This window comes from Lipophrys pholis, assembly GCF_963383615.2.
Source record: "Lipophrys pholis genome assembly, chromosome: 3".
NCBI lineage: Eukaryota > Metazoa > Chordata > Actinopteri > Blenniiformes > Blenniidae > Lipophrys > Lipophrys pholis.
The window spans coordinates 3,137,483-3,150,054 of NC_137627.1; the positions used below are offsets into that span (position 1 = coordinate 3,137,483).

A 12,572-nucleotide genomic window follows, 5' to 3' on the forward strand; every position below is an offset into this window, starting at 1 on the left:
GATCCCACCAAGCAGTATGCGCCGGGACAGGACACGTTCTTGTGCGTCCCTACTGCCAAAGTTGTGGATGATTACGGTACCGAAAGAACCGTAACCAATGGTTACCATTAGAGAAGGGGCCGATCTGATCAAGTATTGGCATTGGCGTAAATCGTTTGCAGCCAGCGAGCAGGCTAACGTAGCAGCACTGTGCTATCCAACTTTTCATGACAACATGTCGCCGTTTGGACGTATTTTACGATCAAAACACCACAACGCAACACATCGTGGATGTTTGCGAAGCCGTTGTACAGCGAGGCGGCCGCTCTGCCACCAGATGTCACCGTTTTAAAACGCCAGCTCGCCGGCTTCATTAGTTCACACTTTTACATTGACCTCAAGGCTGCACGGTGGAGCGGCGTTCAGCGCTCTCGCCTCACAGCAACAATGTCATGGGTGCAAATACCAGCTGGGCCTGTCTTTGTGGCCTTTGCATGTCCGTCTCCCTGTGTGTGTGGGTTTCCTTCAGGTACTCTGGTTTCCTCCAACGGTCCAAAAACATGCGGCTGATGACTCCAGATTACCGCTAGATGTGAAAGTGAGTGTATGAAGTTGTCTGTCTTTGTGTGTTTGCTCTGCGATGGACTGGGGACCCGTCCAGGGTGTGTCCTGTCTCCGCCCAATGTGAGCTTAAGTTGGCTCCAATGCCCTGCAAACCTGAACAAGCAAAATTACAGAAGATGGATGGACACTGACGTGAGATTGGTGCTGTACATACCTGTAAGAATGCGTGTTTTCACCTAATTAATATGTGTGTGAATCTTTTAATCTCTACATTATCTGAGGAATGTTATTAAATGCATCCTTAAAAAAAAAGTATCTCTGAAGGCCGGTGTGGAAGAATATAGAGGTTTTATAATATAAGCTGCTCAGTGAAAAAGTGGGTGGATGGAAAATAGGTTACACCTCTTAGCTTTCTTACCAACGAGCTGCATAGTTTAGCAGTTTATTCACAATGAAACACACAATACAAACTAAATACTTTTTGTTTGAGAGTGTATAACAAAATGTTTTAAACCAAACAATCCTGTAATTACGAAGAAAAAAAATCATCCAGTAACTTACTGCCTTAATCCTAATTTATAACGTTCTAACTAGATGGTTGATAATGCATTAACTATCACTTAAATGTACATTACAGTCAAACACACACACACACACACACACACACACACACACACACACACACACACACACATACACACACTCCTTGCACATAAAAGATATCCAACAACTTAGTCTCACTCACGGGTTTGTGTGGTGGTCCTGAAGAAAAAGAAAGTAAGTCCAAAAGATGGCAAAAGGTAGAAAAGGTGAACGAATCAAAACCCAGGTGTGAGGTTTAGGCGTGGCGGACCCTCGGCACGCGTCTACCTCGTGCTACCTGAGACTTCTGCGCATGTGTAATCGTCCGGCAACTCGGCAAACCACCAGCGAAAGTTAAACAATCAAAAGTCGGAAGCAGCACTTCTCTGCTTCTTGCTCCGGCTTTCACTGAAGATAATGTCTCACTATAAAATTCTCTTTTTCACTGTTACTTTTCCAACTCTCTTTTAGTGTTAGGACGTTACCTTCTTCCTGTCTCTCCAGTTGACCCCACCCACTACGTCTTGCCTTTCATTCAAGCCAATCACAACCACTGACTATGACAGACACCAATTAAAATTAAACACTGAATCAAAATGTCACCGAATTTTTAGATAAACCTGAATGCACTTCTTACTAATCTTCAATTTACTATGAACAGATTCCTTATCTCATCTGAATGTATTACATTCACAAAATTAGGAAATGCTTAAACGTGCATAATCAAACACAATCAAAACTCAAATTGTTTTCTTTCACAAACACTCTTATATTGCCTACAAGTACAGGTAAATGCTTATATAGCATCTAGAGGATAAAATGATCCTAGAAAAGTGTTCCTATGACATGAAACGTGCCTGTGAATAAGACACAGAAAGGTTTAGTATATGAACCCAATTCAGGCGCCATGTTTGTTTTGGTTACATGAAATGACCAGGAGTAAAACAGCGCCATCTACCGACACTTACGAATAACCGACACCGACAAGCCTCAAAGGTTTATTTTATCACATTTTACAAAGGTTAATAATCCTCCTTCTACAACAGCACGACAGTCTAAGGAATTTCCTGTGTCTGGCTGCACCATTGTGGGTGTTAGTGTTGATCAATTCACGAATTTAGAGAATTTACTTTACTTTTCTCCGCTAAAATGAAGTAAAAATGTGTTAATTTGATGCGTATTTTAACTTGTGAACATTTATAGTTCGTTTCCGAAAAAATTCTATCGCCCGAACAGGGACTTGAACCCTGGACCCTCAGATTAAAAGTCTGATGCTCTACCGACTGAGCTATCCGGGCTCTGGTAGCGTGGGGACCATGGCGTGATTAATATACCCAAAATCACATTTATAGGCTCGAATCCAGCTTTTGACGGGTCATCTCTGTGAGTCCCTAAACAAGTCCCATGGCGCCCCAGCAGCTCCCTGCTGCGCCTCATTTGACCATGTCGTTTCCATTTATTTCTGTTATTGCAGTAAATTCAGGCGAACGGCCACTAAGAATAGTTTGTCGTCTGCTGCCATCTGGCGGCCGCGTTGCATAATGCTGTGTTACGCATCCCCTACGTCATACAATAACACGGAAGTAGCTCACAAACAGGTCCAGGTGGCGGACGATCTGGAGACTCTTAGATTTCCTGTGTTTGACATGTCATTGTCAATCTCTGTGCTTCACGAACAGGCCAAATGGAGAACTATGCCCTCCCAAAGACCATCGGGGAAGGCTCATTCAAACGCGTCGCGCTGGTCTGGTGTAAAAGCAGCAAGGAACATTATGTGATGAAAGAAATCCAGCTGCCTAAAGTGAGTGCAAACTGCACACCCTCGTGTGTGGTGGAATAAGATTTAAAGCACCATTGCAAACCCTGGGGGGGTGGGGGGGCTTACCTTACCATACCTTAATAAAACCTTGGAATAAGTATGCAGAATCCGCAGGGCTGTCCTTACAACACATGGAGAAACGAACACGATACAGATTATTTGTTTCCAGATTGTTGTGGTCGCCTGCGGCCTGGGATATGAGAATGTTATTTGCACCTTGCTGATAACCTACCAGACTGCTGCCTACATTAAGACATGGAGGCTGTTTGTTTTGCATAATAGAGAATGCCTCCATGCTTGTATTTGCATATTTATAGAATCAGAACCAAATTGGAGAATTCAAAGAGGGACGCCATCCTGCTGTCCACAATGAAGCATCCGCACATTTTGGCCTCCAGGGAGGCATTTGGAGGTAATTGCACCCCATCTCCACACACGTACTCAAACAAATCACCCTTTAAAAGTTATTACAAGATATTTGGGAGGATACAGTTGTGATTGTTTGGATTGCAGGATAGGAAATGTGACTGTGTTTGTTCAGCTGAGTACTGCAGCGGAGATCAGAAAAACACCCAGTTCGATGTGGATAATGTATTCGCTGATGACCTGCAGCTATTTTCACAATTATCCCTCATTGTTTGGCTGCTTTCTGTACTTTTTCTTCTACCAGATATTCTCTCATTCTCACACAAAATACTTTCCTGACAGATCATGGGACAGTCAAGCTCAGAGATTCTGGCTCTGCGTGCATCAGAACAGGTAACAGGAAAAATTCTATTTAATTCCTCGTGTTTCTTTATTTCTCGGTGTGTTTTTTAATAGCTCAAACGCTCGTGTTCCCACATACGATGGAGCCACACATTACTAGGCACTACCAGATATCCAGTACAACAAGAGGTAAGCTGCCACAACTGTTTTTATATGAGATTTTGTAAAAATGGATGAAAACAACAGTGATCAGTGTGTGACTGTGGGGAAAGTTGCATCGCAGCACTGAGCATTGTTGTGCAATGGTGGGACGGCGTATCGCCAGCCAGTTTGTTGTCTCAGGGATTCTGGCGTCTCTCCCTCCAGGTTCTGATGGTGTGTCGGCGTGCACCACCACTTGTTCTAGCAGATGTTTAACCCCAACAACAGGCCGTCCATGCACACAGTCCTGACCTCTCACCAGGGTTTCTCAACGACGGCGGACGTATCTTCAGATTAAAAAAAAAAAGAAAACAGCTTCCTGCTCGCTGACAGTTAGTCTGTTGAACCCGAGCAGATTTTATGGCCGTCCATTCATCAGGACGACCCGCCGTTGTGACGACACGCAAACTCTTACACAACTTCCCCAGCTTGTAGTGCCCTCGTGTGGAGTCTGACCTTTGACAAGCTGCTGTTGCTTCAGATGGCGGCGCTGCGCTCGTGTTTGATTCACGGCATTGGCCTGGGAGGCGGACGAAGCGATGGAGCAGGGAAGAGAGGGAGAAGGTGCTCAGTCGAAAGACAGCAACACTTGAAGGAAACGAGAGCAACGTGATTACCAAAAGCTGCGAAACATGGAACGAGGTGTGAGAGGTGCTGCTGAACATTCTGAGTCTTCACCCTGCACGCAGGGGCAGAATTTCCACAAAGCAGCTTACAATTTGTGGGATGAGCAGAGGAGCTGATAATCCGTCAACTGACAAAAATGTATTGAAATGTTTGGAATGTCGGCAGGAAATACTGCAGATGAGAACGTTGCAACTAGAACTAAAATGTTTTGTTTTCCCTGTGAAGGCCTTACTTCTTGTCTATAAAGCTTTGAACGGCCTCGGGGTCTAAAATCACCTCAGAAAGACAAAACACGAGACATCCAGCGTCGTGAGGTCGTCGGGAAGAGGGTCACGGAGTTTCCCCGGAGTCAGAAGTTCCAGGTTGACGTCATCCTTGGATTCAGCCTCATCAAACCTGGCAAACAGAAAACAGTTTCTGTGTTTTCGTTTCACAAAACATGTCGCGTGTTTGAATAGATGCAGTTTTTTTCTCTTAAATACTTGGTGTGTTCCTTCACTACTTTGGTTTGTTTGTGTACATTTCTTTTTTGTTTTGCTTTATCTGGTTTTTATAAGAATATACGTTTAAAAACAATGTGTGAATAGTAGTTTATATTTCGTCCTGATTCGGGATGTTTTTTTTTTCTTCCTTTTGTTTATGTAGAGGTTCTCTTTGTTGATCCGTTTCCTGTTTGGTCACATTCTGGGGGGAAAAAAAACAAAAAAAAACATGTTTAACCTCTAAAATGAAGCGAACAACTCAAATATATACAGTTTATATACAGTTCTAAATGCAAAAACTACTTGATTTTACATTTCATCACTCCAACTCAGAATAGAAGACATTTTAGTTAATTTTACTTTCTTTTAATTGTGACAGAGCTTTCAACATAACCTTTGGTTTCAGAGCACATCTCAAAGCTTCAGGTTAAGCAGCAGCTTGTCAGTGAACGTAAATAAGTGAAACTCTATTTTACTCCCGGGACTTTACTTTATTCCCAGCTGAAGTATCAGATCATAGAACGAAGGTCTAGCACGAAGATCGGGAAGTGAAGTTTCTTCATGTGGTGGAGAGATTTCAAGAAACATGAATGTCTTTCAGTTCAAAGTCACCGTTTAATCCAATGCACTCAAAATGTATTTAATATTAATTTATTCTATGGCAAACAAAGTACATTTTGGAAGACACCTCGTCACATTTTCAGATACTGAACTGCAGAAATCTTGTGTTGTGTACAAACAAAGATGACAGTCGGGGGAGAAGACAGATTTAACCCTGCAGTTTATCGGAGATCACAGCTAATGTTTGCTTCAGGCGGGTTTTCTTCTCTTTTAAGTGGGATTCCAGATTCCGAGCCTCTGTCAGAAGACTCTCCAGCTCCCTCATCTGGCAGGTATCTGCTGCAGCTTTCTCACTGGGGCAGAAGGACAGACGGAAGACGTCAAGGGAGACGTTCTCTGGAAGATTCTCAGCACAGACGGCTGCTCTTTGTCCGATAGGAAGCGGGGCTTTAGCGAGCTTAGCAGACACAACACTGAGGCAAGAAAGTGAACAGCAGGGAGTCCAGAACGCTTGGAAGAAACTGGGGAAGCACCGACATTGTCCGATAATGCACCAAAAAAAAAAAGGTCCCTGATACAACGTGGTGAGTACTACGTGACGTCATGCTTTAGATTTATGAGCATGGCAGAAGTAACGCAGAGCAATAGCATTATTTTTCTTATTATTATTATTATACGTATCAAAAACAAAACGGGAACTGGAGGGGAGGGGGAGTTGTTAACAATGTGGGCACATCAATGGAAACGCAGCGGCTCAGAGTTGAAGAGACTTGATTAGACCTCATGATGAAGGAAACTCTGCCCCCTGCTGGAGAAATTGTGGAAATGCAAATGGAAATCATTGGTTTTTATTGATGGACTGCCATAAGAAGGGAATACATAAAGTAGTGCAAGACACTTTTGGAAGTTACCTGCCTCTGGAAAGCTTTTTTTAGGGGGGGGGGGGTTTGATAGCCAAAGAGAGACAAATACTTTTTCAGTATTTTGCTGGTGGCAGGAAAAAAAACTTTCTGAACTTACAGGATTGTTTATACTGTTTTTGTAACGAGACGTCGAATCATAACTCAACACATTCTGATTGTAATTCCATTTCAAACATCACTCCAACCTTTTTGTAATCTGGATTGTACACGTTTGTGTAAAATGTTCGATTTGGTCTGGTACTGCAGTCTCGCCATCAATAAATACTCACTGAATAATCTACAGTATATGCCTGTGTTATGACTATGCACACTATAACATTATTTCAATGAGCGAAGCATAGTTTCCATTATTTTCCACACAAAAACTTCATTCACATTCAACACCTTCAAACAATCTCTGCCTGTTCCAAGTGTTAAAATGAGCTTGTCTGAATACCTTAGCCTTCCTGCGAATGCTGACACCAGCATGCCGAGCTCGGTACTGGCACCTGCGACAGGAAGGAAACAAACGGAAGAAAGCCTCAGGCCCCGTTTCCATGGCAACTTCTCAAATGCAAATGCATCGTTTTTGTCTCTTCGTTTCAGAAAAGTTTCGCGTCGACATGAAAACTGCAGAAACACTGAAATCAACGTGGTTTTCGTGTCGGGCCACTAGTGGGTGCTGTTGGTTGTTTATGGAATGAAACCGCACACACACACACACATGCATGCAGAGAATAATACGTTCTAAACATTAACAATATGAGGACACGGGCATTCGTAAGGACAGAGGACAAAGCTGGATTAGTATTACGGTGACGGTCAACTATAAAACTAACAGGTCTTCTCACCACATTGCAACTTCCCAACCTATAGAGGACTCTCTTCTCTCCTGTTTTAAAATGTAAAGTAATCTTACCACACAACTGTGTGCATACCTGCAGCTGTAGCCTCAAAAGTGTGAGCCGAGTCCTCGGTGGATGGTTCAGACGCGGGTCTTTTCTTCTTTGGTGGGGATTTACCGGGATTTGCAGGCGACCTTTCCATCTGATACAGGAGAGAAGACCGGCTGCAACATTTCCACACTGAACATTCAAACACTTCAGAAGAAATGAGTACAGACGACCAAAACCGACCCGAGACGGCTCGCAGATTTAACTCAAAGTGACAAAAGGTGACTTTGTGAGGGCTGCGCGAGAAACGCTGAACATGCAAAACACCATATTGATGTTGAGAAATGCGACAACATTCGTGAAGAATAAAAACACTTTGGGCTCATTTGCACGGCAAAGATTTAAAGTGAAAACGCAAAACTTTCGTGGTATTTTGGGAGTAAAGTCCTCCCGGATCCACTGAGAAGTTATACTAATGAGTTCTAACTCTGCTGATCCAACTGGTGATTAAGTTGCTGGAGTTGTACAAACTGGTTTTTTTTGTCTCCTCTTGATATTTTGGCAGAACATAATTTATATTCTGTCTTACTTTCGTCAAATTTTAAGCAATCTCCAAATTACAGACATCACTCAATCTATCTACCTGCTGCTGATGTCACGTAATACTTGTCAGGTTGAATCAGGAATCCGTTATGAGTACGAGTACTCTGTGCAGTTTCGGATCCAATACCAGCATCGATACTGGTATTGGTATTGATACTGGTATCGGACCCGATACCTAATAATGGTATCGATACCGGTATTGGTATCAGAACGGATACCCAATATTTGTATCGATACTAGTATCGATATCGGAACCGATACCTAATACCGGTATTGATACTGGTATTGGACCCGATACCCAATACCGGTATCGATACCGGTATCGGACCCAATACTGGTATCGATACCGGTATCGGACCCAATACGGGTATCGATATTGGTATTGGACCTGATACCCAATAATGGTATCTTTACTTCCCTACAACAGTTGGGCAACATTTCTCCCAGACAATACAATGTGTGGTGACCTTGTCGATGTGTGTACCTTGTTGGCGGGGGACGCTCGGGGCTCATTGTTGCTCCTCGCTGTCCTCCTGTGAGGCCCTGCCGGCGGCTCTTTGTCTCCAGTCCCCGTTGCTTCATTCATTGTGATGGACGAACACTGCCAACGCAGAATCAGCCATATGTCTTTCGTGAAAGTCTAATAAAAATTTCGCCAATCATTTAATCAGATTATCAGTCAAATAAAGAGATAATCAGATTAGCAGTCAGCTAAAGATTTAATCGGATGAGCACGACCTTCGCGTTAGCAGGCCAACAGAGCTAAAACCTTTTGGGAGGTCAATGAGCCAAAGCGTCGCCAAAGTGTCGATAGGAGCGTTTGTGAAAGAAACGCCGTCTCACCCGGGACCTTTAGCGATTGCAGATTCCGTGAAAAGCACTAAAATGTTCTCAATAAGCTGCGGAATGTCGGTTGTTCAACCACGAAGGAGCTGAACGTGATGCTAACTGCTCGCGCTAACGCTGCGTTCACGGTCATCAGGGAAACGACAGGCACGTTTGGATTACCCGAAAAATCAGTTCATCATTTTTAATTTACCACGTTTCTAAGACGTTATGGACAAACCGTGAGAATAAACAAGATGTAGTTCTTTTTTTATATATATAATCGATGATTGCAGGGAAAGAAATATGAATAATTTCCCTGCAACGCATTTCACTTTTAAAGATTTTTCACACTGAATTGTGATTGAGATGAAATATTATCCCGAAGCTGTGACGTGTAACAACAAAAATAAATAAAAACATACAAGTTTTATAAACAATTTAGTTTTTTTCTTAACAAGTGAAAATGCATGGTTTATATGTTTATCTATCTATCTATCCATCTAACCGTCCATCCATCCATCCATCCATCCATCCATCTATCTATCTAATTACATCCATAACAAAAAATTAAAAAACACACTGGACAGCACCCGTGGTTCAATCCCTCGACTGAGGGAAGAACTGAGGATCATTGAGAGAATGAAGTGTCAGAGGAAGTAACCACTGAGCTAAACCAGTGCGAGCACCCAGGGAGAAAAGCTGTTATATGAAGGCAGACGATCAGGACGTTTCAGTCACACTGATATGAAAAATCACTGCATGTTTTTGTGCAAAAATACTCCTGATTCAATATCATCGAATTTAACAGTGTTTTCATTTTCACTTGTATTTTTCACACTGTCATCACATCTAAAGGATTTTTTGTTATTCAGCTCAGATTCTGGTAATGCAGCTCGAAAAATGTCCTGACAGACTTGTGGTTGAGATGAAATATTATCTTGGAGCTGTAACGTATAACAACAAAAAGAAAGCAAAACATACAACTTTAATAAACAATTTACTTTTTTTCTTAACCCCTCCCCCCCCCCCCCCCCCCCCCCCCCCCCACACACACACACACACATACAAATTTGACAATGTATAAAACCGTACCAGATATTTAAAATGTAAAACTTTTATCCATCACAAGAAGATGATCACTTTTTATTATTACTTTCAGGTCGTGTATATATGACAATATTTCAAGTGAAAATGCATGGTTTATACGTTAATCTATCTATCCATCTATCCATCTATCGATCTATCTATCTATTATCTATCTATCCATCCATCCATCCATCGATCTATCTATCTATTATCTATCCATCCATCCATCCATCCATCCATAACAAAAAAAAGAGAAAACACACTGGACAGCACCCGTGGTTCAATCCCTCGACTGAGGATCATTGAGAGAATGAAGTATCAGAGGAAGTAACCACTGAGCTAAACCAGTGCGAGCACCCAGGGAGAAAAGCTGTTATATGAAGACCAGACGATCAGGACGTTTCAGTCACACTAATATGAAAAATCACTGCATGTTTTTGTTATTCAGCTCAGATTCTGGTAATGCAGCTCGAAAAATGTCCTGATAGACTGAAATGTTTTTTCTGAAAAACTAATTTATTAAAATTTATTATTTTCATCAATCATTTTTTATGTTGTTGTTTTTTTAAGCTGATATAAAAATGAAAATTCTTTCGTCAAATACAACTGACATCCAGGTAATGTAATGCACAAAGACACCACAGGGTGGTGCTGTGGTTTCGCTGGTCAACATACCTGTCTGGTAAAAAGGTGGTCCTGGGTTCAAATCCCTGCGGTGCCTTAATATGTTGTTACATTTGGAAAGTTTCTGTGGTGCTTTTAACCAAAATTATATAAAGGCTAATGTTAGTCTTTCAAATCATGAAGTTGTGATCTTTACACATGCAATTCATTCACATTGATTTTACTATCTTGGGTCCTTTTTTTTTAAAACTGTCATCAAGTGTTTTTACGGTGGCCCAGAAGGGCCAACAACACAACACAACAACAAAGAGCCACAACACAACAACATAAGTTCTTCAAAGCTCTCCGACTGCAGCGTCCTTCTGTTGTGGCGTTTTGTTGTTGTGTTGTTGCGTTTTGTTGTTGTGTTGTGTTGTTGGGCCACCTTATGTTTTACATTACAGCCGACACCAAAGTAATGCAGCATTAACACTGACCAAAAGGAGGCGCTGTGGCTTGGATGGTCAAAAGGCCTGTCTAGTAAACAGAAGATCCTGTTGTTTTTTATGTTTGTAAATTGTAAAGTGTCAGGTGTTGTAATCCAGGTGAAAGCTGAATTAAGAAGACGTAACACTGTGCAGAACATTTTTTAGCAAAACGTGGACAAAGTGAACTCAAATCTTTTTTTTTGACGATTTGAGATTATTGTAGGTTATTTTCTTTCTCCTGGGGATTTTGCTTCATAATTAAGCTCTGAACTCCTTTCATTTCATTTCATTTTGTTTTATTTTGAACATCAAAATCAAATATCAAATATCATGACGTGACGCAACGAAACAGAAAAAGGGAAGTACGACCACACCTGGGTTGTATGTGACGTCATTGGCAGGAGGAAGACAGATCTGTCACAGACAGCGTCAGTTTAACTTCCTCAAGTGGATGATGTACTTTTCTGAGAGAGGAGCTTCTGAAGCACTTGTCTGCCAAATCTGGTGCTTTTATGGTGAAATGAAAGATCGTTTCAACAATCTGCTCCACAAGTGAGTTTTATTTTGTAAGAACCAGCATCAGACATCACATTACTCCAATACTTACCTCTCTTCGTTGGCTCCCTGTTAAATCTAGAATAGAATTTGAAATCCTCCTTCTAACCTATAAAGCTCTTAACAACCAGACTCCATCATATCTTATAGAACTACTAGTCCCATGTCTGCCTTGAATAGAATAGAATTCTACTGGATTCATGGTTTCTGAAGAGTCTGCTCTGGATGTCTTTGCCACAGTAGGTAGTAGAAATGAGCCGTCCCACAGCAACCTCCTCGTCTTTTGGTGACTTCTTCCTTCCCTGGATCGAGTCTTTTGTTGTCTTGGAATTCTTTGACCTCTGAAACCTTCTTGGCCTCTCCCACTGTCTCTCTGGCCTTCTTCTCACTGCCGCCATTGTTCAGTACTTCTTGAAGAGTCGCCTCCAGAAGCTTCTTTTCTTCTTCTTCTTCGCCTGGAGTTCCTCCTCTACAACCTGGTTGGCCTCCTCTGGCCTGACGACGTCATTGTGGAGGCTCTCCTTCTTAGCCAGCACTGTAGTGTACTGACCGTGGAGGCTCTCCTTCTTAGCCAGCACTGTAGTGTACTGACCGTGGAGGCTCTCCTTCTCAGCCAGTACTGTCGTGTACTGACTGTGGAGGCTCTCCTTCTCAGAGAGCAGCCTGTCTCTCTCCTCTTCCACCTGCTGGAGCCTCTCCTCCAGACCTCTGGACTTCACCCTCCTCTTGTCCTCACCTTTCGGTCTTTATGTCATTCAGCTCTTGACAGGAGAGCTGGTACATTGCAAATTTTTCCTGGAGTTTAGTGTTGTGTTGTTGACTCTCGTCTTTTGGTGACTTCTTCCTTCCCTGGATCGACTCTTTTGTTGTCTTGGAATTCTTTGACCTCTGAAACCTTCTTGGCCTCTCCCACTGTCTCTCTGGCCTTCTTCTCTCTGCCGCCATTGTTCAGTGCTTCTTGAAGAGTCGCCTCCAGAAGCTGCTTTTCTTCTTCTTCTTCGCCTGGAGTTCCTCCTCCACAACCTGGTTGGCCTCCTCTGGCCTGACGACGTCATCGTGGAGGCTCTCCTTCTCAGCCACTACTGTAGTGG

At 42.5% G+C, this 12,572-nt stretch overlaps 1 protein-coding gene and 1 long non-coding RNA gene across 3 annotated transcripts; one reads left to right on the forward strand and one right to left on the reverse strand.

The window, feature by feature from the left end:
- Window positions 1-2,692: 2,692 nt before the first annotated feature.
- Window positions 2,693-5,048, forward strand: LOC308107036. The gene is made up of 5 exons (XR_013935185.1): window positions 2,693-2,926; window positions 3,262-3,356; window positions 3,653-3,703; window positions 3,767-3,841; window positions 4,019-5,048. It is a non-coding gene; the product is annotated as an uncharacterized lncRNA (long non-coding RNA).
- On the reverse strand, window positions 3,845-8,901 carry tex12 (testis expressed 12). Of its 2 annotated transcripts, none has more exons than XM_080459134.1 (5): window positions 8,406-8,901; window positions 7,364-7,472; window positions 6,883-6,934; window positions 4,757-5,164; window positions 3,845-4,441 (listed from the first exon to the last, which is right to left on the reverse strand). In XM_080459134.1, exons 1-4 carry the CDS (start codon window positions 8,505-8,507, stop codon window positions 5,158-5,160), a joined length of 270 nt encoding a protein of 89 aa, XP_080315260.1. In that variant the 5' UTR covers window positions 8,508-8,901; the 3' UTR covers window positions 3,845-4,441; window positions 4,757-5,157. The 2 variants fall into 2 exon arrangements, with proteins under 2 accessions (XP_080315260.1, XP_080315259.1); XM_080459133.1 differs by having other exon boundaries at window positions 4,757-5,876.
- Between the last annotated feature and the right edge of the window lie 3,671 nt (window positions 8,902-12,572).